This window comes from Phalacrocorax aristotelis, chromosome 4, assembly GCF_949628215.1.
Source record: "Phalacrocorax aristotelis chromosome 4, bGulAri2.1, whole genome shotgun sequence".
Lineage (NCBI taxonomy): Eukaryota > Metazoa > Chordata > Aves > Suliformes > Phalacrocoracidae > Phalacrocorax > Phalacrocorax aristotelis.
This window is the reverse complement of record NC_134279.1, coordinates 47666600-47694412: the sequence shown is the minus strand read 5'-3', so window position 1 is coordinate 47694412 and position 27813 is coordinate 47666600. Positions and strand designations below refer to the sequence as shown.

General features: G+C 43.5%; 1 protein-coding gene and 1 long non-coding RNA gene across 6 annotated transcripts in view; one reads left to right on the top strand and one right to left on the bottom strand.

The window, feature by feature from the left end:
- STOX2 (storkhead box 2) overlaps positions 1-27813 on the bottom strand; it is a 148655-nt gene that overhangs the window by 69260 nt on the left and 51582 nt on the right. The window contains exon 1 of one of the 3 annotated variants that reach the window (XM_075091209.1): positions 4724-5744. The exons of 1 other annotated variant lie outside the window; for it this stretch is intronic. In XM_075091209.1, the coding sequence (XP_074947310.1) occupies positions 4724-4892 (169 nt within the window). In that variant the 5' untranslated portion in view covers positions 4893-5744. Of the gene's footprint in view, positions 1-4723; positions 5745-27813 lie in introns of those variants that run through there. One more of the 3 variants, XM_075091210.1, reaches the window with a different exon arrangement.
- LOC142056451 (uncharacterized) lies at positions 5562-27177 on the top strand. Of its 3 annotated transcripts, XR_012660347.1 has the most exons (7): positions 5562-6481; positions 12353-12490; positions 18149-18313; positions 18584-18705; positions 19787-19941; positions 20514-21880; positions 21969-27177. It is a non-coding gene; the product is annotated as an uncharacterized LOC142056451 (long non-coding RNA). The 3 variants fall into 3 exon arrangements; XR_012660345.1 differs by lacking the exon at positions 18584-18705 and having other exon boundaries at positions 20514-27177; XR_012660346.1 differs by lacking the exons at positions 18149-18313; positions 18584-18705 and having other exon boundaries at positions 20514-27177.

Here is a 27813-nt window from a genome sequence, read left to right as displayed (position 1 = left end):
AAAGTGGACACCCCAGAGGCCAAAAGCGACTGGAAGGCACAGCAATCCCAGGAGCAACTTCCCAAGCAATAATGCAAGCATAACCCCTGAAGTAACTGAACGGAGTGACCCATGTGTAGTTCACCAGGTCAGCACAGGCTGAAGCAAAGGAGATGGAGCAAAAACCAATAGGCAAAGCTAGCCCTGCACGCCAGTGACACCTACACGCTCTCAGCTTTTACTGTCCCATTAATGGGTCTGGTCTAAGACAGCACGAAACTACTCAGAATTCAGGGAGGCAAAGACATCATACTACTGTTAAGCAGATGAATTTGAAGGTGTTTCTTAACACCACACTGAAAGGAAAAGGTGATATGATACTGATTATTCCATTAAACACTAATTAAAAAACAACTACTTTCAAGCTAGAACATATTCATTTAGATAACTGAATTAAGGGACAGGAGAACTGAACAAGTTTCAAGGCTTTGCATGTATCTGTCATTTCTCAATTAACATTAAAGTGAGTTCTTCAATCAAGCATGGTTATCTCTGAATATTATTTTTTTTATTAGAGTTAGAGATTCAAGCTTAAAAAAAATAATAGGACGCTCAAATTTGCTCAAATGACTCCTAAGATCCTTCTTACTGTTCAGGGAGGCTGAAGAGGCAGTCCTAGACCTTCCATCAAACAGCCTTGAAACAGAGAATGAGGATATCTTTTCCTCCTGCAAATTTTAATTTCCACACAGATACCATCAGTTGGACAGCAGTGTTACATACTTCTCTCCTTTCCCTCTGCTTCAACTTAGTAATCAAACTCCAGTAACAGTAGAGCAACACCGAGACTGACTTTTACCCTTCAACTTTGGAGCACTGAAACCTCTGCAAGGAAATTTTATTGCAAAGAGCAATAAAGCAATGGCAAACTTTTCAGAAGGTAACCTTCAAATAAGCATGCTCTGGAATTAGTTTTTACCATTGTAGAAAGCTCTTCAGACATTCCTTCATGCTGTGTGTGCTAGACTGTTACCCTACACCACCCCCATCTCAAACTGACACATTACCTCCAACACCGAGATCTTCAATTAAACCAGCTCAAGAATGACTGCAGAAAAAAAGTATTTCTTTCCAGAGCGCGACACAGTTCTGGTAACATTTAACAGCTGGGTCAACCACAGGGTGCAGTTCCTCTCTCTGCTACAACAAAATCTAGGATTTGCCTTTGTTATTTGGGAGGGGAAAGACAAAATAAAAGCAAGAAGCTTCCAACATTTCAAAAGCTATACATATTATTTTGTGTGACTTTTTGGAGCCCTCTGAAGCTTCAGTAAGTTTTATCCTGCTTGGCAGTTTCATCCGATTTCTTTACTTTCCCTTCAATTAAGCAGCAATCTATCAAAAGCTTCAACTATATTTCCCCTTCTTCAGTAACATGTATAAATTTTATTGGATTCAAACTTTTCAACATCTCTTTTCAAGCAAGGTCAAAGCTCTACACTGTTGTAGTTTTCTTTTCCAGTGTTTTTTCTCCAAGTCAGTCCTCCACTGGGAAATTAATATTCCACATGAACAATGAACTCCTTGCATGGCCTTTGAACCTAGCGGTTGCTAGGAGGTCTAAAGAAACCCTGGAGTACAGACGATTTAATAGCATGTATCAAGAGATTATTCAGCAGTAAAAATGTGTGGTTTTTAAAATTCCCTGCTTTTTTCCCTCCTTACTTCCATCTCCCTTCGTCTATCAAACAATCTTCAGCTAAATCCGGATGATCCAAATCAATTCAGATCAATTGCATCTGCATCAATTTTCTACAATTGTGGGCAGTTTGTTCCCGAAGTATTGAAAATGTGACCACAAGCCACCAATGCTGCTTCTGATCAAGCAAATATCAAACTGGTCCTTAGTTTTACTGAAAAGGCTGCTTAAAATTGGGCGTGCTCCACCACTTTAGCATGAGGTTTGCACTTCCATTATAAAGAGGGTTCTGCTTAGAGACTGTATTTTCCCCAGATAAAACACCATGGCATTGACTGCAACACCGTTACTCAGTATTTCTCTGTGCTGAAAGAAATGTACATATATACAATTCTCTATGCCCCGTTCAGGCATACTCAAATATTAACATTTCAAGCTTTTTAGCATCTTACTGAATGCCATCTGACTGACTGTTTTTTCATAATTCCCTAAGCAGAGTAATTGAGGCAAACTCCCAAGGTTTCTTTCCCACCCTCCATCCCCATACCAAACAACACAGCATTTAATTAAAAGAGAACCACAACAATGCTAATGGTGATGAGGTTAAACGGTTGGATAAACAGAATGCAGATCTCTGAAAAGCCCATGTGTTTCAGGACACTTTGTCCCTTACAACATTCTGAGTGACAAAGAACGTATTTGTATTCCTGATCCCCACAACTTTTATGCCAGAGGACTTCCTATAGATTTCCTGCGAGGAAGAGGGTTTCATTCAAACAGCGAGAGGTGATTAATACAGTAGCTATTCCTCCCAAAACTAATATTTGGAAACGAGTGGATGAGGATCCTTTAAAAATAAAGGAATGTGGAAACTATCCATCAAGAAAGAACAATTGCATTTCCTGCTAAAAGCCTATGAAGTTGTTGTTGTTTACCAAAAAAAAAAATAAACCACACACACCAAAAAAAACCAAAACCCAAACAGTTGGTGATTTTAATTTTCAATGTATTCTCCCTCCAACAACTTTAGCAAACTAAACATGACATTTGTCCTTCTTTAATTATTGCAGTAGAAATCAACGCGCTGTATATTAATAAACATGGTATTCTGGGGGTCTGGAGATTACTTTAAAACATTTACAGAAGATTACAAATCTATGCCCCCCTTCCCCGCCAGTGACACAGGTATCTGCCTAAAAAATGCAAGGTGACATATCTGATTCTGCAGATCACTGGTATTCGAGTGCCTGGTTGGATTGTACCAATCTTGCCAAGATAAAGCTTTTACAGAGCCAGACTGCTTCCCTGAAGAATTAAAAACAAGCAAAAAACCACACCACTTGGCACAAAACATTCACGTGAGCTCCTTCTCTTCTAAATACGGGCTTCCACACTGAAAGAAAGGCCTTGAAGTACCGACTCTAACAGAACTGACACAGCACATCTTACACTGGGAATATCAGGACATTCATGCAGAACAACAAAAATCTTCACAGTACAGATTTGGCTTTCCAGCTGCTTTCAGGTCTTGCAGCACCAACAAAACAAAACAACCCCTCCACCACCACCATCATTCTCCTCTTCAGCTGTTCAAGCATAAATTATCCTTGTCATTTCCTTTCAATATGTGGCTTCCCAGGAGAGGGAAAAATCAGAGCAGCTATTGACAAAATAGCACAATATTCTTACAAAGGCAGATTTTTCAATAAAATGCATATTATTTCTCTTGTGCTCAAGTGTTAGAGAAAGAATAGTCACAAGACATTCTGAAAACATGAGAAACCAATGCTGACTGAAGAGATATATTTATTAGGGCCAGAGACAGGAAAGTGAGCATATAACTGACAACCACAGTCTTTAGCTCAACCTTTGCAGCAGAAATGGGGGGGGGGGGGGGGGGGCGCAACGGGGCACAGGGCTGGAAACGTTTTCAGTAATGCATAACACCTTCGTTTTCGCCCTCTCCCTCTTTTTCTCCTTTAAAGGAATCTGCCTACTCAATCTAAATTGAGCCTTAGAGGGAATATGTGCCTTCACGATAAACTGGAATTTGCCATCATAGTAATGAAATGTTATGTCCAATCATCACAATGAGCAGGCATCAGAACAACAAAGGAGGTTTCCAGGATTTTTCTGCCCCTGGCTCCCTCCCCATCAGCATTTTCCCAAGTCTTCTTTCGGGTGTTTATGAAATATCTCAATTCCAAGGCCATTAAGGCGCATTTCAGGATGGAGCAGCTTCCATTAACAGTACCGAGGCTTTCTGAAATCGCACCAACACTGTCAGAGGCCAAGCCTCTCCCCGATGCCTGCCTTCCCCTGTGCTGTTTTTTGTTTTGTTTGCGCTCTCTCTTTCCCATGCACAAACATGTTGGTGCAGTGTCCATTATTCCCCTATGGTCTCTCTTGAAAGAAATCGACTGACGAATACACATGCACGCACGTACTTCCCCACATACACTGCTCTGGTCTCCTTCTACACCTCAAACAACAAATGCAAATGTGTTTACAGTCATTTTCACCAAAGCGTGCTTTGCCATTGCAGAAACATGCAGCTGAAACCAGGAGAGCCTGTAACAAGGCGAGAGCGTTTGCAACCACAGGTGACCCTTTTCCTTTCGAAAATGAAAAAACACGAAAGCCCGATGAGTTAGCTGGAGTTAACCGCATTAAAAGGGGAATGCGTGGAGAAGCAGTAAATATCCAGCACATGCTTTTACGCACAAAAGGAGCAAAGGGCTCCATGCTCTGTGCACCCAGTCATTTTAATCTGCCCTTCCACAACAGAGAGATGAGACCCTTTCTCTCATGCCTTTATTTCACTCGACTAATAAACACCATATTGCGAGGGCCCTGCTGTGAATCTTGCAGAGGTACAAAATGGTGGATGTATGGTTTTTTTTTTTTTGCATTATTCATAACAACTTGCGCTCCCGATCGCATGCTCCCCTCCGTATCACCGACACAGCCTTCCCAGAGCCGCACACACATCCCGCGCCAGCCTCGCAATAAACCTCTCTCGCACCCACAAATTATGTTACAAACCTGATGTCATGTAGCCCCGTGATGCCTGGGAAATAAAAGCTGGTGGGAAGTGTTTGTGCAGCCGGTAGTCCTTCTCGCTGCGGGACCTCATGCGGTCTGAGGCCCGGTCGGAGAAGTCGGAGCTAGGCCAAGCCCGCCGCAAGGTCGTACTCCGTGTCTTCTTCATCATGAGGATGCCCGAGCCTAATCCTCCCGCCGGAGCATGGGTCAGGCCTTGCGGCTCGCTGGATGCACGCTGCCTGGCATCAGCCTAGCGCGGGTACCGCCGGGGCACAACCTGCCCGCATCTCGCCGCTACCTCTTCTAGGGCGCCAGCCGCAGGTCCCTTCCTTTTTTTTTTTTTTCCCCCTCGAATGATCCAATTTTACACACGTCCCACAATGCATTACACTTCATTTGCAATCGGTCCGGCTTACAGCTCCCAGATTCGCGTGGAGGAAAGGCACGTTATGTGGCTTCTCAGGCAAAAAAACGGAGGGGGGGGGGCGGAGGGGGGTTGGAGGAGGGGGTTGGGGGTGGGAGGATGGGGACGAGAGATGTGCAACGTGGGAGCTCGGGGGTCCCGAACAATGGCCCGATTCAGCCCGGCCGTGCTTAGCCAACTGTGAGCCGCCACACAAAAGGACCAAACAAATGAGGAAAACCCCGAGGCCGCCGGTTGCGACCCCAACCGCGGCGCGCCCGGCGCTGGGGAGGCAGGCGGCAGCTCCCGGCGCGGCGGGAGGAGCAGCGGCAGGAGGAGGAGAAGGAGGAGGAGAAGGAGGAGGAGAAGGAGGGAGGGCCCGCAAGCGCCTCTCCCGGCCGTGGGACAGGCGGAAGCAGCCGCGACCCGCCCGCCGCCCCCCTCAGGCCCGCACCGCTCGGGCGGCCGGCAGCGGCCCGCGGCCCCCAGCAGCGCCGCGCCTCGCCATGGCCGACCCCGACCCCCGCCCGCCTGTACCCGGGGCTCGACCGCTGCCGGCTCCGCGCTAGGGGCGGCCGGCGCGGGGGGCGAGGCCACCGGAGTGGCCGCCGGCCGCACCGCCCGCTCTCCGCCCCGCCGCGCTGCGAGTTGCCGCTGCTGGAGCGCCGGGCGCCGCGCCGCCCGGGCTCATGCTAGTCCTGTCGCGGCCTGCGGGTCCCGCCGGGCTCCGCGCTCCCCCGTGCGGCGCCCGCCGGGGCTCAGCTCGGCCCGGCTCGCGGCACCCGCCTACGAAGCCCCGTGCGCCGCGGGGGGCCCGGCCCCCTCCCGCCCCGCCTCCTTTCCGTCCGTCCGTCTTTCCTTCCTTCCTAGCGGTGGCTCTTGCGGGAGAGTGCTGGGGCCGGGGCCATGCCCTGCCGGGGGAAGGCGGGCGCCGGGTTCCCCGTACTGCCCGCAGCAGGCAATGAGGAGGGGGCAGCGGCGGGAAGCGGGGGAAGGACAGGGCGGCCATAACGGCAAGGCCCGCCGGGCCCCGTCTCCCGGCCCGTCCGGGCACATCTCCCGCCCCGGGCCAACCCCGGGGCGAAGGGATACAACAGAGGGAGTGGGGCCTAGAGAGAGATGTATCCCCGGGACAGCCCTACGTGGAGCCGTCGGGGTTCACCCACGCGTCCTCCACCAGCAGTGCCCTCTTTCCTCCTCGGCACCTGAAGAGCCCCCAGCTCTCCCCAGGAGGGCCTGGTCAGTCACACCGCCACATTGAAACAACATTGCGACCTGCAAGGGTATCCAGGACACCCTGCCTACACGCCTTGCCAACGGGAAGGAGGTTGCCCACCCTCTCACCCCAGTGGCATGTGAGTTTGCACCTACGGCACCACCTCGAATTGGGCCAGGGCGCCAGGGAAGCCGGGTTTTATGAACTCTGGTTAACCGAAACTGCAAAGGGATGGGTTCCTCCTGCGTGAGATGGCTTTGAGCACGCCGGCTGGTGCCAGTGTTACCAGAGGAGGCAACTGCAATGCAGGGGTTTGAAAATGTTGCCAACAAATTACTTATATTTACATTTTAATAATTATTTTGCTGTTCTTACAGTGGGTTGTGTCACATTTGTAAGAGCATGGAAAATCAGAGGTCTGTAATTTTGTCAGTAATTGAAAATTTTCAGTAGTGGTGAACCAGTAAAAGGATGGCTGTCAGGGAATGAATTGATCATCAAAGCCAACAGACCTTGGGACATTATCCCTTTGCTGCCTCGCTGCACAGCTTTGGGTTAATACTTCAGTACCCACTTCAGCTTGCCTGGCTCTGCTGCTGTGGGCACAACACGCACCAAAGAATCTTTCAGTCATCCCTTTCACACAAGTAGAAATTATGTGAATGAAACCCAGCAAGAACATTGAAAATTAAATACTATGGGGTCCTTTCTCATTCAGCCTCATCTCCTTCTAAATGTGTGAAAAGCCATCAGGAATGACTGGTTTCCATTGATACGTATTGGTAGCAACAGGAAAAAGTAAGATGAGCAAAAAAAAAAAGGCCTAGAGCTCCACTAAGAAAAACATAAGATATTTTCCATCATGCAACTTACTCATCTACCAATTTACTCCTCAACCTACGCAAAGCTTATAATAGACCATGTTTTCACCCTCAGACCAGAAAAAACTTCTAGAATTGTTCAACTTTTCTCATCGAAGGCTGAGGTTGGGATAGATTGGTTAGCACTACCTAGCTAAGTCAAACCTAAAAAACCTACCCGTTTTACCAGATGCAAAAGCAAATTAAAATCTAGCCAGGAGCGTAAAGTCTCATTCCACTGTCTGAGAGTTGAACGAAGGATGGCTGTGCATTTCCAGCTGTCAAGAAGTGGTTGAATATAGCTGGCCAGCTAACTTTAACCTACATCTGAACTAAACTCAACCTTTCTCCTAGTCTAGACACAGCCCTAGATATCAATCTGTTCCATTAAAAAAGACATGAGAACAAGAGGCATAATCTGAGACAAGAGACAAATAGGAATAAGCAATGAGGAGGAAAAATGAGGTCATGAAGTAGAAAGACAGAACAAAGCGGGGTGGGGGGGAACAAACAAGACCACAGTGATCCTTATGCTGGCTTTCTGCATAATTATTCCCAACTAAAAATATTTGAGTCTAGTTTCAGAGCTAGTCGAACAGGTATCAAATCAAAAACTGGGGGATAGCTCTGCAGCTGCTGGATAAAGCACACATACCCCAATTCTTTTTTAGCAATTTGCTGTGCACTAATGAACTGGTAACAGCGCACAGAAGTCTTTCAAGTAGTTTTCATCAATGTAATTGTGCGCTTGCAGGAACTGTCATGAGACTAATACAGTACATATGATTAACATGTGGTATCTTCTACTTATTGATAGTAGGAATCAAACTGGTTCATGGTTTTGAGCACAGGTAACGCTGCATTTTCATTGTGTGATAATTCTGAGTGAACAATAATTTGTTCCTACAACTATGAAAAATTATTTTCATATTAAAATTGGGGCTGGGGTGGCAGAGTAATCCATCTAGAAAAGCCAACTAGCCCTTCCTAAATGTGGGGAGGTTTGCTTAAAAGCAATTTCGGAGGCTTCCTCTCAATAATGAGACGTTATTCCTGTGGTCAGCTAAAACTCCTTGTATTCAGCCTTCTCACAGTTATCTTTTTTGGTTTCAGCTGAAAGTTTTCTGACATGGTATCTAAAAGAGTTCTTCCCTTTGAAGAGAGGAATTCAGAGCAAGTTTCCTCCTGCTCTTGCATTGTTTGAAGTCCAGTGTTGTTACTGGGATGAATCAAAAATATAATTAAAGACCAAGTTTAAGTTTTGGCTGTTTTCTTTGGAAAAAGGGCTAGAACTGTGAGTGTAATTGATTTTTTTTTGCTTCAGTGGCCAAACTGAAATAAAATTGTTTTCTTCATACGAACTGAAAGCTAAAATCTGAGGGCTTAAAAAAAAAACCCGACATTTTATTCCTATACATTTTTAATTCCTTTTTTTTTTTTTTTAAATAAGGAAAAATAGATGTCTGGATTCTTATGGCAATGTTAGAACAGGGTAGGGAAAGAAGAGTTCCCAGCTACAAATGACTGTCCTGCTTGGTGAACAACAGTACAGTACCCTTATAAGCACGGTTTGAAATAAATAAAAATATGCAGTTTAATCCAACAGTTCCAACAGGAGCCAAGAGGACCAATTTTCTTTGGCTGAAACCACTGGAAAATTCTGCTGTAATTTACAAATATTTTTGCCTTCCTATGACACATTGGTAAAGTCTTGCCTAATTCTAAAAAGAAGTGTGGAAATAGTCTGATAGAGCTTGGTAAGAACAAGGGAAAATACTTTTCCCAAGCAGGAACTGGACCGATGGGACTCTGATCACTTGCTATCAGTGATGAAAAGCAGATGGTTTCAAAGCTTTTTGCCTTTTTTTTTTCCATTCACCTCCACCTGTTTTCTTAACTATGGGAAAGCATTGATTCAGAAGTATTTAAAGTCCAACAGGTAACATCTTTTTCTTGAATTGCTAGAGGGAGAGGTGAGGCTTGGATGAAGAGACTGTACAGAACCTGAAAAAAAAGTTTGAACTAAACCAAAAATAGCCATCCTGCTTCCCCCTTGGCCTAACAGTTTCTTATCAGGAACTGGCAACGTAACCACAGACGTTTCAAAGGCACTGACTTAAAATTATGAACTTAAAAAAAAGAGGCTTAGGTACATTTACAACATTGCAAAGGATTCGTACATGTTCAACCTTTTCATCACAACCCTACCACAGTCCAAGTTCATAGGGAGCCTGAAGGGTTTTGGAGAAGCAATTCAAAGTGTTAGCTTCTGAAAACCTGTGTTATGTTTCAAAAAGTGAAAGAACAAATATCATAAGGTTATCTATTGGATTTGATCTTCATGAATGCTCACTTTTTAGTTGCTAAGCAGGTCCATTCCCATTTTACTGATGGAAAATGGCAAAAAGAAAAGGGCATACCTGGCCCAAAAGAGCATAGGAAATCAGTGACAAATACACTGTTAAAACCCAACGGTCCCAGCTTCCATTTCATAGGCTTATTTTTCCTCAGTTGAAAAATAGTAATTATATAACAAGATACAATATGGTATCTTTTTTTTTTTTTTTCTCTGCATAGTTGTGTGCATGCGTGCTTGTGCACATGTGCATATATTAGTAGTTGCTCTCATGTAATGTGGTATTTCAAGTTTCAGTCAGGGCTACTTCTTTTTTCCTCCCCATGACAAACAAGCTTCCATAGGGAAGAGCAGCAGGCTTCAGTAGCAGGGTGGGCTGGTATCACCGCCTCAGCTTGACTGGCTTATGGTCTGACTGCATGAGGTTTTCAAATTAAATAAGCATGCAAGCCAAACACTAAAATAAAACCAGCAAAATAATAGGGCACTCAAGTAGGAATGCAATCCCCCTCTTCACTGAGACCTCTAAAATCATCATCTCTCAAACTATGCATTCAAAGCCTGGGCTCTCCCTTACCCTGTCACTACCTTGCCTGTTGCACATAGCCAACTAGCTGCCTCGCAGGGAGGAAATTAAAAGGGCTTCACTTTATTACTGTCAGCTGAGCTGGTGTCTGTCAAGCACCCACCACCACCAGAAGAACCAACACTGCCAAGATGCCAAGTGCTCAGCCCAAAACCTTGTGGCTTCACTCTCTGCAGGTCTATGATAAGGGTGCTTTCCCGCCCCCAGCTTCAGAAACAGACTACAGTTAGTGCTGGTATTACTGGGACACAGGGAAGACTTTGCCCTGATGAAGGCTACAGTCACCAGCAGCCAGGTAAAACAGAGAGCAGAGGGTCATTATGTGGCCTATGAAAACAAAACCATTAAATTCTGTAACTTCTAGAAAAGTGGAGACAGGATACTGCAAGATGCTGGGAAGGAAACGCAGGGCCTGTGAAAGTAGAAGAGGGAGAGCAGAAAGGAATAAATAGAAAATAAAGAGGGGGGGGAAAGCCTGTAGTATAAGCAGTGAAAAGCAGTAAAGGAGAGGAGGGGGAAGGAAAGTTGAGTGCGAGAAGAGGTGGAAAAAATGTAATTAAGAACTGGAGAAAAACACCAAGCTCAGGTGTAACTTCACAGGCCTTGGCAATATATGGTTTTATTAAATCTACATCTCTGCATAGTAGCCTTCTTGAGAAAATACATTACCAGAATTTCTAATATTAATAAATCTGTGAAGGGGGAAAATCGTCCACTGCATAAACTCACCACCTTCACGTGTTAATTCTTGTGTCTCTCTATTAACGAATGTGCAGAAGTCAGACTCTAAAAAATATGTTTTTGTGCAATCCCTTACTGTTGAAGGTGGTTTGGCAACAGGCTGCATCTGTCCTTGCCTGTAGGAAGTACTAGTTTTCCCTTCCAGGTCTTTGTAAGCAGACACTGGCGAGAACAAACCCGGAAACTCATGATGCAGCACATCTTCTTTCACAGCAGCCCTTAGACTTCTGACACTAACACCATTAATCTGTCGCCTCTCACAAGTACTTGTTGTTACTCAGATATACAAGAGAAGCCAAGTACTCATAATCTATGCTTGCGGTCCAGGTCACAAAATAGGGCAGTCTCTCTTAATGGATTTATTGGCGAGGAAGAAGTTGGGCTTGCTCAGACAACCCTCTCTCCTTGGAGAGAACATTTGAGAGACTCCATCAAAAAGAAAAATGAAAAATCCCAAAGTCAAAGGTGCAAGTGAAAAAAACTTCCAAATATAAAAAAAGGAAAATGTTTCAGAATTTATCACAAGCAAGTCTTCAGTCTAACTCCAGAATGCTATCAGGTTGTGTTATACTATAGTAGTAATCCTGGCTTAATTACAGCACCTCTTAAACCAGTTTCAGATCATATTTCTCTCACTGTTATGCTTTGGGAATGTGTGATGACAGGAATGCAGTACTGCTGCTGCACACATGCTGTAGCTCACCAATTCATTTTTCTGTGTGCTGGCTTATGCACTGTGGTATTTAGCTTAACTCGCATGACTTTTAAGAAGAACCTGCCTCTGTTAAGAGAAGAAAGGCTCCCCTGTTTTTTTTTTCATGCCAGGCCTTCTGATTTTATTTGTGCTTCCTCTGCACAGAAGACAATTGATGCAGAAGATTTTTAAATCTGGGTACCCAAGACTATCTAAAGACATACCAGCCTACTGAAGGGAACACAGCCTTCGCTTTGACGCATGTTTTTCCTCTCCTATTATCACTGACTCAAAGCGGGTTAGTTAAAATGGATGGAAGCTGGGCTTGTAACTCCTCGGTGTACAAAACTAACAGGAGAGGGAGGCAAGCCACAAATCCTGCACAGATTTTCACACAGGCAAGCATTAAACCTCTCACATATAACAGAATTAAAAAATTTGGAGAAGTGGAGTTACAGCAATTCAATTCATTCACTGGCTGCTCTTCCAAATGATACAGTAGTAAAAGATGTGCCAAAAATGTTGGCCTCAACTTTCTTGTTTTCCACTGGTGTCACATATCATTAGTACTCTGGTATTTAAGTAACGTACTGATATATGGGGGCCAGCTGTACTGTAAGTTAGAAAGACAGCCTATCCTTCTGCTTTAGGAGTTGAAAAATGAGAGAGCAAGAAGTATCCAATATAAAGCCTACCAGCCGTAAAAGCCATTACACACTATGTTTTTAAAGACTAATTCACACACCGCTGTGCCTCTTCCCATTCCTCCACAGAGCCTGTTTTTCTGCTTTATGCTCGTTTAACACCTCATGAGATTGCAAGGACGGCACCTAGCATGACCAGGCCTTTGGCTCTGGTGAAGCTCCCGGGTGCTACAGCAACACAAACAACAAGCAGATTCTGCATGTCAGGTAGGTAACTTTAAAGGAAAAATCCATTGAGAGTTAAAAGGAAGCCATTGGCTATAGCAACTGGGCACTGGTTTGCGTGTTGCATGGCTATTATTTATCAGGATATTAGTTTTAAACTCTAAATTCTCATCTAGAAGAATTGCTTGCCATACACAGAACTGAACAAAGCACTGCAGGCATGTTTGCAAATGGGACAATGAACATGTTTGATGGGCAGTCCTAAAAACTAACGCAGCGTACCAAGGGAACTAAATCCCAGCAGCTGCTATAACTCCACAGAGCATTTGCTGAACAACCCAGCACTAAGCTCCCTCTCAAAATTCTTGCTTATACAGCTGTGCAATATAGTATGTTTTATAGATGTGTGTATATATATAGCGTGTATAATAGGGAGAGACCTTAAAAACCATAGAAAAGTTGGGAGGCCTGAAAATAGGCTACTCCACCCTTTGTAAACAATTTCTTGTCATGAATTTACTTCCATATGTGCATGAAGCTCTGCCTATATTAAATAGGCATTCAAAATAGTGGTTTAGTACTGAAAATGTATGGTTCCCATCCGTCAGTTTGAAAAGAATGCAAGCATGAGACAAACCCAAGAGTGAAAAAGCACTGATTCATCACCCCACAGAAAAGTAATTCAATTACTTCTTGGACATTTTATTATAGTCTTAGATTTAGAGGCTGTCTCATTTGGGCAGGAAAAACCTCTAGAGAGGAGTCATAAACGCAGACAGAAATTAGGTGACTTGACACATGCCTGACCCAAAGGCTTCTGGAAAATCAATGCAAGACTATCAGCCTGGATGTTCTCTGGATCAGACCGCAGTGTCACAGAGTCAGTTTGTTCTTATGTACTCTCTAGTCATTGGTCTTCAGTGGGACCCTGGAGCCACTTCCCTGGAGCTTTTCTGATGCCACAGTAGTGCCAATCAGAAGGAAGACTCCGCTCCTAGGACAGCTACCCTGCCTATTCCTGGTTACCACACCTTGTTGCCACTCTCTGCTTGGCTTTTGAAGCTCTGACATTACCCACCTGTGTGCACCCAGAGACAATTTCCCATTGCCCTGTTCAGATGAAGGTTTATGCAGGCACCACTTGCATTTGCCCCTCTGTAGAAGCTGTTCTGAGCACTTCTCCTGAGTGCAGAGATTTTTTTTTTATTCTAGTAGAGGAACAAGAAAAAACATTTTGTAGCACTGGGTCTCAAACTTCTCCCAGCACCTTGTAAGAAAGTTAAATTCTTCAGCTGGGGACTACTCCAAAAAAGTAATTTTTGTCTTACTAAGTGATGACCTACATAACAGTGCAATCTGTTAAAGCAAGTGTAGCAACCGCAGGGAGCTCTACAACTTTTTTCTATATATCTTCCTATATTACTGGGTGGCTATTGGTTGCTTTGTTATTAATTAATTTCTTTTTAAATATGAAAAGGAACTTAAATCCAGCAGAGCACTGTTACCTGCCAGATTTTCTGAAGGGCAGTGCAATATCTTTAACTCCTTTGTGGAGCTAAGCAGAAAGGAGCAGCACCCAAAGCCTCACCTTAGCAAAATGCTTCTAACATAGCACTTGAGTGTCACACTGGATACAAGAGCAATCTCTGGTGTGAATTTTTCAACCTAAAACTTTCCTACCACAGTCAAGGCTGAGAACAAGTGAAACGTAAAAGTTAAGAAGAAAAACATCCCTTATTACAAAGAAATATCATTGCAATAGCCAAATTGAAATAGTGAAATTAAGTAACTAAAATAAAATTAGAAAAACAAAGAAAAAAATCTCCTCTCCTGTTCTGAAAAGCATACTCCTCACTCCCACCACAAAAGCATACCTACATGCTTTAAAGCAAGTGAATGGCACTGGCATAGGATGAAGTTTCTTTCAAAGTGCTTTTCATATTATAATTAATTTTTGTGAGACATAGAGAACAACTTATACTTAATACTTCTGGAAATTTAAAAAGATCTTTTTCAAAAGAAGCAAACATCTTAAGTAAGACAATTTACATTAAAGCGAAATTTCCTAGCGTTAGAATTCTATTTGAAAGAACCATGTACAAAAGAAGAGCTAGAAAGCCTTCATTGAAACTGATCACTATTGAGCTGAACTCAATACCTTCCAAGCCAATTGTGGTAAATATTACTAGTTATGGTGCTCATCTCAGAAACTCTGGCAAGGAGTCACCATGTTTCCATACCTAAAAATTTCAAATGCTCTTTACCTCCAGCTATTCCAGGAACCAAGAAATACTCAGGACAAATATTTCTCAGGTTCTAATAGAAAGTAAAAGAAACTCCATATGCAAGTGCTCAGTGACTTGCAAAGGCAATCATTTGCAATCATTTTCTTGATGGGGGAGATGCTTGGTAACCTTTCCATCTCCCAGACAGTGTAAGGTAGATCAGGCAACCTGCCTTCACAACTGGCAGATTTCAGATTTGTCAGAGCATGATGTCAGTGCCAAATTGTTTTCTTCTCCCTTCCTCTCCAAAGATGGATCTTACTATTATCCCACTGGATGGAACCAAGACAAAGTAAACACAGGCATCCAGGACTGAAACAATGACAGACTACCAAGAAGGCATTTAAGTGCCCTCAGTTGTCTAAGGAGTAAAAGGTTGTAAAAAACAAGTACTTCTTTTTATTGCCTGCATCCTCGTGTCATTGCTATGGTACTTAAACAAACACAAACCCTATGGATTTCATAAATTCATAGAATCATAGAATGGTTTGGGTTGGAAGGGACCTTAAAGATCATCTAGTTCCAACCCCACTGCCATGGGCTGGGACACCTTCCACTAGACCAGATTGCTCAAGGCCCCATCCAACCTAGCCTTGAACACTTCCAGGGAGGGGGCATCCACAGCTTCTCTGGGCAACCTGTTCCAGTGCCTCACCACCCTCATAGTGAAGAATTTCTTCCTTATATCTAACCTACATCCACCCACTTTCAGTTTAAAGCCATTACCCCTTGGCCTGTCATTACACGCCCTTGTGAAAAGTCCCTCTCCAGCTTTCTTGTAGGCCCCCTTCACATACTGGAAGGCTGCTGTAAAGTCTCTCCAGAGCCTTCTGTTCTCCAGGCTGAAAAACCCCAACTCTCTCAGCCTGTTTTTATAGGAGAGGTGCTCCAGCCTTCTGATAATTTTTGTGGCCTTCCTCTGGACTTGCTCCAGCAGGTCCATGTACTTCTTATGTTGGGGACACCAGAGCTGAATGCAGTACTCCAGTTGGGGTCTCATCAGAGTGGAGTAGAGTGGGGAGAATCACCTCCATCGACCTGCTGGCCACGCTTCTATCAATGCAGCCCAGGATATGGTTGGCCTTCTGGGCTGCAAGTACACACTGCTGGATCATGTTGAGCTTCTCATCCCCCAGTACCCCCAAGTCCTTCTCAGGGCTGCTCTCAATCCATTCTCCCACCAGCCTGTATTTGTGCTTGGGATTGCCCCAACCCATGTTCAGGACCTTGCAGTTGGCTTTGATGACCTTCATGAGGTTTGCACGGGCCCACCTCTCAAGCCTGTCAAGGTCCCTTTGGATGGCATCCCTTCCCTCCAGCATGTCGACTGCACCACACAGCTTGGTGTCGTTGTCAAACTTGCTGAGGATGCACTCAATCCCACTGTCTATGTCAGAGAAGGCCACCGATTTTGTCAGGCACGATTTGCCCTTAGTGAAGCCATGTTGACTGCACGAACCACCTCCTTATTTCCCATGTGCCTTAGCATAGTTTCCAGGAGCTTCTGCTCCATGCAAACTCCTCTTGCCAGGCACAGAGGTGAGACTGACTGGTCTGTAGTTCCCTGGGTCTTCCTTTTTTTTCCCTTTTTAAAAATGGGGGTTATGTGTCCCCTTTTCCAAGCAGTGGAAACTTCACCAGACTACCACAGCTTCTCAAATATGGATAGTGGCTTAGCAACTCCATCCACCAGTTCCCTCAGGACCCACGGATGCATCACATCAGGACCCACGGACTTGTGCACCTTCAGGTTCTTTAGATGGCCTCAAACCGTATCTTCTCCTACAGTGGGCAGTTCTTCATTCTTTCAGTGTCAGCCTTTGCTTTCTGCGACTTGGGCGGTGTGGCTTGAGCGCTTGCCAGTGAAGACTGAGGCAAAAAAGTCGCTGAGTACCTCAGCCTTCTCCATATCCTGGGTAACCAGGTCTCCTGTTTCCTTCCAGAGAGGGCCCACATTGTCCCTAGTCTTCCTTTTATCATTGACGTACCTATAGAAGTTTTTCTTGTTGCCCTTGATGTCCCTGGTCAGATTTAATTCTATCAGAGCTTTAGCTTTCCTAAGCTGATCCCTGGCTGCTTGGACAATTTCTCCGTCCTTCCCAGGCTACCTGTCCTTGCTTCCACCCTCTGTAGGCACCACATAGATATGGTGCGATGTGTGTGCCCACCACGTAGTAATTCCTGAAATAACAAAGAATTGGAAAAAAGTATTTCCAAAGCCTGATGCTATTACTGAGCTGCCAATGAAAAAACTCTCACTAACACCCCTTAAGTCTATCCTCCTGCACTCCTAATCTGAACACAAAAGGTTGGGTTTAAGCAGCCCTACCCCCCCACCCCAGGATTAAAACCGCCTGCAGTTTTCAGCTTCAGGCCAGCAATGACAATACTTTAAACCCTTGGCTACTGGCTTCATGAAGACACAGCCTACAGACAGTCCCCCAAAGTTCTTTGAAATATTAAATACAAAGCAGGAGGAGGTCATAAAGGAAATATTCCTTATAAAAGGAATTTATATCATATGCAGGCTTTTCAAATACATTTCTCAGTTGCTTTGCTTTCAGCTACCATATTCTCAATCCTGCATTGTCTGAAGCTTTTGAAATAAAATTCAGGAATGAAAAGAAACACACAAATTAGTGCTGTAAACAGCTGCCAATATATGCATGTGCTACCTTTTAGCTCTCATAAATCTCTCCAGTGTATGTTGTATCCTACTTCTTATCTAGAAAGACTAATTATTTACCTAATAAATGGTCCTACAGCAATTATCAAAAACCCACCCACTTAAAAGTAACATCTAGGTTTTATTGCATAATCTTCTGTAGCATCTGCTCAATTATTTCAACAGAAGCCAGTGTGGTTCCCTGCTGCACTGGAAATCCAGCTATATTTCTGCCAAGAGCCTTCCAGTGCACACAAAGGGAACAAGGATTGTGAGACTTGTTTTATCCCCTCTTATCCCATAAACTAACAAGCCTTTTCTCCACTGCAGTTTTTCTCAACAAATACAGGTAATTATGTAGGAGGATGGGATTTTCAAGGTAGGTTTAAAAAAAAAAAAGTTGTTAGTTTAGCATACCAGCTTTGCCAAGAAATACTGTCAGCTTAAACTATGAGAGAGTTGCTTGCAGGGTAGGGGAGCAGGCAAACACAACAGTGCCTGGCCACTGACATGGGCCCCAGCTGGAAGTGATGAGCTTTGTGGTTCAAAACTGTTGGTAGGTGGTGAAGTTTTCCTGTCCATTTGCACTCCCCTGGAGGTAAACAGGGTGGTAGGAGTTTTATTTCTGGCCCTTGCCCCACCCTGAACACTCAATGCTTCTCCTTCCTTATCTGGGTATCTTAAACTCAACAAAAAATGAGTTTTAAATTTATTTTGAAGAACTTATGTTTTGTATGCTCCTCTTGTAAGGTCTTGCGAGCCCAGTCTGTCCTAGCATCTGGCCAGATGCTCCACCAGACTTGCATAGAAACATCCTGTCCAGATTTACAGATTGTGTAGCTGAGGAGGGACATAACCAGTTGCCACAGTGATGTCAGCAGGATGAGGAGCCTTTGGACTTCAGTCTCATGAAAGGTACCAAGAGTTAAAAACCCCTTTAATTAAATGAAGTGGTTAATGGAAGTAAGCACTCCAGCCAGCAGCAAATGCATGGTTAATTCACTGGTGATCCTGAAGAACCAGGCTACTGCAGTTTGAAGTTATTCAAGCTGTTTAATGTTGGGTTATTTGCAAATTAGTGTAGTCCAGCCCACAGAAACTGCCATTGCTGTGACTACATGCACATTTGACAAGCTGCTGTCCTCTGCTTCTAGACATAAGTATAATATTTGGGTACCTTCACAGGAGGGAGAGCCTGTTCACAGAAATGTTCCAGCTACAGAAAAGAACTGAAAGGTTATAGCAAGCTCAGAAACATCACATGCTTTTGGCAAGGTGGGATGGAGGAGGATGAAAGGCAAACGAGGGTAAGCAGAAGAATTACTATTCCTCGGTAATTAAACAGAGCAACTATGATTACAGATCACAGACGTCTTTTATAACATGCCAAACTAGCACAGAGAACATGCCTCGATAATTCAGTCACACAGGCAGTATTAGCTCTCCACAGTTTGAAAGAAGACAGGCGTCTTCTGAAACAAAGGTGCTGCCCTGACCCCCTGCTTTAGGCCAGTGAAGTGGTACAAAGACGCTGAAGTACGCTGGAGAACGGGCACTGCTGGGCGTAGCCCTGGCAGGCAACAATGCTCCTTATATTCAGTCCTTACTCTTCATGGCAGGAATCAATGCAAGATACATCTGCCTGTCTGTTGGACTCCTTATCCCTATAAAACAAGCGAGAACAAACTCGAGGTAGTTATAACCTGCACCTTCAGCCTTCAGCGAAGCGTGCAGTTAAAAAAGTGTCCCTAGAGGAACTCTGGTAGGTAGGTGGTTTATTGTTAGAGGAGATCAGGTCCACAGAATTTCGTAGGAGTCAGAAGCAATGATTCACAGACACAGTTCAGGCTTGCCTTGACTCACACTGCTTGCAATATCAACTACAGTCAGTCAGTCTGGTTTGTCCAAGAGGAAAAAAAAATAATTCAGTATGAAACAAAACTACTAGTACTCTTTGTCCTTGACTAAAGTGACCAACCACCCATTAGTTGCAAAAGAACATTGATGATTCAATATTAATGTATTTTTTAAAAATCACATATTTCTGATGAGTAAGTCTTCTTGTCAATTTTAATGACACATATACCACTAACATTATAAAAGTATGACTTTTTTTCGTAAGTGTATGTGATCAACAACTAATTTAAATATTTAGTTCTATTTCTTGTTTTGGCATAACCAGTTAGAGAAGTTTCCAACACATTTTACTTTTTCCCTATTTAAAGAAAAAAATCCAAACCAAACAATAACACTGATCTTGGAGCACACGACTACAATAACATATTCCTCTTTTAGCAAGTTGAGATGTTGAGCAGGATACTTTGAAAGTGCTAATATCTTGATTCGGAGGGTGTCTGAACAGATTCCTATTTCTCTGTACCACTTCAGAAAACTGCATTATCCCTGATAGCTATGCCTTGAAAATCAATGCAAAGACCAGCAATTTCAGAACAAATGGACCAAGAGAAGACATGGCTAGAAACACAAATTTCACCAATATCCATCTTCTAATAACAATATTCCATCACCCCTGGCACAATTAGGTAAGAAATTCAAACTTTCTAACTCATAAAATAATGTTTAAGAAAGGAGACCTGAGCTTACCAACTGTGAGAAAATTCAGTGGTCAAAACCAAGAACAAATTCAGAAAAGATTTGGACTATCTTTGCCCCATCAAAGAAAAAAGAAGGTTACCCTACACACCTCTAATGGAAAGAACTGCACAAGTAATTTCCAAAACAGGATGTGTTGCTTTAGAGTCAGTTATTCAGTATATGGAGATGTATCCAGAAACATGAATACAAATTACTACAGATACAGATACTACAGGAACATCTCCCAAGTGATGGCGGCAAGTTATCAGGTACTGAATACTCCTAAAGAAACTTAATTATTTTTAGCCGTGTTTGAACCTATTCCTGCACAAGCTAGGGTTCCGCATTTACCCAAAAGGGTAAATACTGGTTTTAGATTAAAAATAAATAACTCCAATAACAAAAAAGTTATTCTGACAAACTGGAGAAATCATGTTCATAATTCATCTGTGAGTTCCTGGTTTGCTTGACTTTCTTTGGAAGTCAAGTTTTTCTTGAGTATCATGGTTTTCCTCTTCAGAAACACCATATATCTCTCTGAGGGCATTGTCCAAGTGCTCTTGAAACAAAACAATCATGCACCATTCCCAAGGATGACTGCGGCAACTGAATTATCTGAAGATGGCAAGCTGAAGCTCTCTGTGATACATTTTCATATCTGAAAAGCAGGCAAGGAAAACAATGTCGCAGAGAGAAGCAGATGGCCAGTGAGTTATCACTCTCGGTCTGATGACTTATGTGGGCTGAACTTGTTTATTTACTCACATATTTGCAAAAAAGGAACTTTCCTTATGTTAGTGGCAGCTATATTATGTATATATGATATAGACAGTACATACTGCTACCTACGCACAACATCAAAGTACCTTGTGTTCTGCAGTGACAAAAGTCACAGTTGACCCTTCCCAAGGCCAGGGAGTTAAGTGACTGCTATGTCTAACACCACAGCTCAAGAAAGGGTTAAAAGGGGATCACAGAGTTACAGCTGCCCCGCTCGCTGCCTTGGAGACAGGACAGAAGTAGCTCAGGTCCTCCAGGGCAGGGAAGTGAGCCTGTAATTAGTGGCTATACCCTTCACACTACCCAGGAACTGCTACCTCTGTCTGCTCACTAACCCGCCGTTGATGCAACCCCTGTGCTAACCCTGCATGATGCATGATGAAACCACCGTCATATGGTTAGGAAGGAAAAAGCACTGCTTGTGTGTCAGCAAGCCCTGTCACATGAACCATTCTTGAAAATACATTCTTCTTAGATCATCTCACCCCCTCTTTAGGATTGTTCTCATTATCTTCTCTTTAATTGTTCTCATTATCTTCTAGGCATAGAAAAATAATGCAGCTGTTCCAAGCACATAATATCCAATTATGTATAAATACAGTGTTGGGAAAAGAATTAAAGTATTTCAGCTGACAAATTAGCTGCTGAAAATCAGGAAAGAAAGGTCACTGTGTGACCATCTAACCCCCTGAAAAATCACCAGAAAGTATTTTCCATCTGCAGTTACAGTAATGCTACTGCTTTCAGCTACAGTTAACAACCAGTCTTATAATTAATTGTAAAGGTGACTGACAACAACCTCCTAGCCTGTGTTTTCTGGACAGAGCTTTTACATTGTTTTCCCACTAGCAAAAGTTTCACTGTGTTCCTGTACTGCACCTGAAGTGAGTAAAGGATGGAAAGTAGTCAGTGTAATTTTACGTACTGGCAAGAGTCCTGAAAGTAGAGGTAGTCATTTTTCAGTAGATTCTTTGAATTACCAGGATGTAAATGTGATGCAGGATGTGCTTATTGGTGCCCTCACAGACTGGTATGCACTGAAAAGATCCCTGCAGGATGGCTGCATGGATCAGCCAGTTATGGATCAGATCCTCTTCACATTCACAGGTATGTTGCCATGGGGATGGACAGGGGAGCTTCTCTGAATAAACTACTCGGCTCCAAACAACTCCTCTTGCAACAATTACTCCTGCAGTTCCAAGGACTTTGGTGGGACCAGGAGTACAGCAGTTCCCACAAGCAGCAGTCTGGAGGCTGAAGCCCAAAAGAAGGAAGCAGTTACGATGCAGGAAAGTGGGGCTCCAAGCAGGGATGCCCACATCTGACCCATCCACACCTGGCACCAGGCAGCCCGGTGCTGCACCTGGTGCAGTATGTGAGCCTTTGTGCCATCGTAGAGAAGTCTACCCCCATCCCTCCACCCACTCCGTGGTGTAGGAATTGTTACACAGACAGACTCATGAACACCATCTGCTCAACTTTAGTGTTTGACTCCATCCCTCTGGCATCTATGTCGTGGTTTAACCCCAGCCAGCAACTAAGCACCACACAGCCGCTCACTCATTCCCCCCACCCCTGTGGGAAGTGGGAGAGAATCAGAAGAATAAAAGCGAGAAAACTCGTGGGTTGAGATAAAGACAGTTTAATAATGGAAAAATAATAATAATGATAATAGAATATACAAAGCAGGTGATGCACAGTGCAATTGCTCACCACCTGCTGACCAATGCCCAGCCCCGTCCCTGAGCAGCAGTCGCAGCCCCCCAGCCAACTCCCCCAGTTTATATACTGAGCATGACATCATGTGGTATGGAATATCCCTCTGGTCAGTTGGGGTCAGCTGTCCCAGCTGTGCCCCCTCCCAGCTTCTTGTGCACCCGCAGAGCATGAGAAGCTGGAAAGTCCTTGACTAGTGTAAGCACTGCTTAGCAACAACTGAAACATCAGTGTGTTATCAACATTATTCTCATACTAAATCCAAAACACAGCACTATACCAGCTACTAGGAGGAAAATTAACTATCCCAGCCCAGTACATCCTAGTATCCCAGAGCAGCATAATAGTCTGAGGTGGTCTAAGTACAGTAATACAAACCTACATTTTTCCATTTCTATATGTAGTGAAGAGAAAACAAAGTTAAAATGTACTTTTCATCTCCCACAACATTGCTCTTAGTTTTCTACCTGTATTTTCTTGCACTGTCTCTTAAAAAAAAAAAAAAAAAGAAGAAACTCTTACTTCAGTAAAAATTAATGGGCATAAATATGCACAATACTGACATCTGTACAGGAACATAAAGTCTACAGAGGAAACAACTTCTTTTTTTGGGGCATCTTTATTCATTCTACTATGAAGAAAGAATATTAAATTTCATACATTAATGCAAATACAATGAAAACTTTAATCTAGACCAGGAAAAAAACCTCTTCTTTCTAAATATGTGAAATCACTACCCATCGTTTTCCTGTTTATATCCACATTTTAAAATGAAAAGAAAAAAAGAAAAAATTAATTTCCAAGTACTTGGGTTGTCAAGTCAGAGGGGTTTACTAATCCCACACAACAGTGTGTTCTGTTAGTTATAGAATCTATTACTTACAGCATTTCTGTAGCTTGGAATACAAGTAAGTGAAATAGCTTCCCAGCGTTCTGGGACCTATGACAGCTAGTTAAGACAGAGGCACACAATCTAATATTTTCCCTTTTTAAAAGCTGGCCAGTGATTTCACTTGCCTCTTCTTTCATAGTGAAGAGGGTGATGTTTTTAAATTTATTTTTCACCAAAGTCTGAAGTCCCACAACTGCAAATGTGACCTGTTGGCTCTCACTGGGCTTCAACATCCCAGAAAAAAGCAAGGAGAAAATCGGTTCCCAGCAGGCTCCAACTGAGAGTCCTAAAAGGGGAACATTCCAGTGCACCGCTTGCTCTCCAGAGCATCCCAGGGACCTCGGCCGGCACCATGCAGGGAGCAGAGTTAGGAACAGCACTCACATCTCCTAGTGCCAGCCCTGCATCCTAACAAGAGACCAAAAAGATGATCATCATGCACAGATTATCTGTGGGTTACATGTCAGCTTTCCCTTCATTGACAAGCATAGAGAGATGGACAGAGAGGCTTTTGAGACACAGATACAAATGATCCCAATCTTTCATTTATCTTTAATGCTAAACTACCTGTAAAACATCCCCTGAAAAAATAATTTAATGGGGGTTTTTTTGCTCAACCTTATGATAAAACAGTTTTGTTTGACGTGGGGAAGAATGGCATAGGAAAAAAAAAAAGGGACATACTTTTAATGTAGCAGTGATTTAGGGTAGGAAGAAAAACAGAGACTGCTCACAGGGCTCATTACTACACCAAAACCTTTCACCTGTAAGGGGAAGCCCCACCAGCCCCAGGCTCATGCCGCAATCAGCTTACATCTGAAAGCTCAGTTCTGCCCCACCTCAGCCCAGTTCCCAGTGGGCCTGCCTGCGTGCCTCTAGACCATCCCACCAGTCCCACCACCAGCACTTTTCTGCTCAGAGCTAGGAAGAGGAGGAAAGCAGAAGCATTTGAAATGCTGATGGTTATCTGAAACCCTATATCCAAATAAGCAAAAGGGCCAACTCCAAGCAAGAGGGCTGTTTCTGGTTCTCATAAAACACAGCAGTTGCCAAACTAAGAAAAATACTAAACTGTTAAATGAAACACAAAAGGATGACACAGTTCAACACTTACTGAACATTTGCGTGTGGACAGGACTGGCTTGTCTGGGGTGATTAAAGCAATGTAGATCAAACCTTGCAGCATGCACTTCTGAGCACTCTTCCAAGCCTGGGTAGGCCAGCCAGCCACTGCAAAACCCAGCTAAGGAAAAGCTGTTTCTCCAGAGGCTGGCAAAAATACAGCATGCCCCCCCCAGCCAGAAGCCAGTGCCTGCATGCTCCGGGCATCCACAGCATCTTGGTACCCCCTGGCATTTCTACACCCTGCTCTGCTCCTGGCTGTCCCTGGTAGAGACAGGGAAGACAAGCAAACGCTGCTCAGGCAGGGGAATATCCCACCAGCAGGCTGGTGCACCTCATCTTCCTGCGCACAACCCTGCATGAGCCGCAGCCCCGGTGAGATGGGCTCTGCCTGCTCAGTAAAACCCATCAGTGCAGGGTTAGGAGGATTACACCGCGACTAAATGAAAGACTCCCTTCAAAGACATCAAGCCATACCTTTGATCCTGATGATACTCTGCTGCATGGAGATGCAGCAAGTGCAGGACGTGCAGCCGTAATTCCCTGACGGGACTGGCTGCTTTTCTGCTAGAAGACAAGCCTAGATGTACTACTGTCACCACAAGACTCCTGCAATAAACTCACATTCATTTAGTCCAGAATTCTATGTTTTAGTCATCTGAACAGCAGATAGCATTTGTAACCTGCTCCAATACCCTGACTCTCAGGAAAAGACATTAAAGAAAGCAACTATTCAACTTACTATTCTAACATTCTGTAAATTGGCGATCTATTAGTGGAACCAACAGAATAGAGGAGGTCGGGGGAGGAAATATTAATATTGCAATTATTCAGTTCATACCATTTTAGTAAGCTATTCACCAAAAATATGAAAAGGCAGCATTTGAAAATATTTAGAGAAACACATTCTTAAGTGAGGCTTGAAAGCCATCTGAATAAATACAGAAGAAATCTTCCACGGGTGTGAGTTTATAACTATGATTTATATTCTGATAGCCAAGCAATGAATGCAGTTTGTCAGGCACCTGAAACTGCTTCACATTTATGATTCATTTGCACAAGAACTACTTTCAATGGCTTCATTGTTTTTTATTTTGATTATAAGACCATTAAAATAGAAGAAAGGCTCCAGCAATCTCCAATACATATTTAGCCCAATATTCAGCCTCCTAAAGTGGCCAGCAGTGCACAGTGAGGGGAGGATAAGGCAGCATTCATACCTCCCCCTAATAATCTCTGTGTCTCCCCCCATTTTCAGCTCAAGGGATTTGCTGTGCCTGCTGTGATTCCTCTATCGAGTAGTCTCCGTGAGACCTCTCTCTGCCAAAGGCTTGCCCAGTCTCTCCATCAGCCTATGTGAACTTCTTGCACCCACAGCATCGTCCAGCCAGAAGTCCTGCAGGTCACTCCCTCTGGCATGAAGAATCACCTCCTCTTTCTTTTGAACCCAGCTCACTTCACTTTTATTTCCCAAAAAAATTATTTTGGCCATGACAAGCAGTACCTGGATGAGCAACAACTTTAAAGTGTGTCACATGAGGCATTATGGCTAGAAGCTGAAGCATCACATCATTGCACCTTATGATTATGTCATCTTTATACACTAGCACAGATTTATACACGTTTTTGACTTTGCCTGATTTGATGGGACAGTGGTTACTGAGCATTCCAAACAGTTTAATTTTTTGAGGATAACATCACTCTCAATATAGAAAGAATTCAGCAGTGGCATTATTGAATACCAGTATTTATAACCAAGGTTGCATGCACAAGCATGCATGACAAAAGCTGACCACAATATGCTCTTTCTTCAGAGAAGAAACAGTTCACCTCATCTCTTACCATGCGGAATGTTTTCATCCCTGATGTGTTGCATTTGAAAATAATGAACTCTTGCCTTATTTTACCAGGCAAGCTGAATGTACTCAAGAGATGGTAGTGATACAATCTACTTTTCAGTGTAGGGTTATGAAACTTATAATGAACCATCCCACACAGTTTTTATATCAGACAGTTTCCAGAAAAGTTATTTTAGATTATTTTTTCTGTTGAAAAGTGGTTATGGCATTGTGCAAAATATCCTGCCTGCAGAAATCATCAAAGTACTTCAGTCTCCAATCTTGCAGTGGTTGCTTTAGGTTGGCAAATTCTTCAAACTCTAACCCTGTTTCTCCAGGAGTTCACCTACATCATCATTGCAGGATGAGGGATCTGTCTAGGTCTTCCCCAGCTTCATCACAGTTGTGCCTGGAAACTTATGAGGAGCCATAGTGACAGGGATGACTGCAGATGAACTAAGAAAATGAGTGTAAATTTTTTTATTTTTTTTTTAAACACCAACGGGCCATCTCTCTAGAGTTTATGAAGACACAATGGAAAGAATCTGACAAAGGCACGCAAAAAGAGTACTAGATCGTAACTGTGACACACAGGAAGTATTCTTAAGGCAGCTCTCTGGGTAACGAAGACAAAAAACGCAGAATTCTGCTGTACTGTAAAAGCTAAGCACCACGTAGTGCCCTCTGCTGCATACAGAGGTAATAGGCGAAGCACCACTGAACAATGACATCATTTTATATTAAACAACACGGTATGTTGTATATATGACAAATATTTATTTCCTTAATTACTCTTGTTTTCTAAACATACTAATAAATTATGCAAACACCTTCCATACCAGCTTAGAACAGATGTTTTTTACACTCTCTCTTCCCATCTAATATCCTGCATTCTGCCTGCGAGCAAGCTGTCAGCCCACCTCCCACATCCACACAGTGGGAAATTCTTGCTGAGAGTGAGCTGAGACACTGGGCGGCTGGGTGGGGGGAGCGTACAGCACCTTCAGCATGAGATTTAATCACGAGACACTCATGACAGCTAACCAGCTCAGCGGGACATGGTCTACACACTGCCCTTGTCACTCCTTCTAAACTCAAATGAGCTGGAAGTGCCCATCTCTCCCTGCTCTCAGCTAAAAGAAACAAAACAAACAGAAGGGAAGGTCAAAACTCTGATGTCTTTTTCAACTTCCAAATAAATGTGCATTAACAGTCTATAAAAGGTCCTTCACACACAACATGAAAGACGTAAACACAGACTGGAGGAACTGCGAGCCAGAGGAGGATTTATTGATTGTCAGACAGAACCAAGGGGGTCTCTTAATGTGGAATACAAATATTTAATCTGATTCTGAAATCTTATCTGCTGCCTTTAAGAAGATTAACAGAAATTCTTCTGCAGCAGAATATGAATTTTGATCCATTTCATAAACCAGGAATATATTCAAGAAGCAAAGTTTGTGCATTTTAAC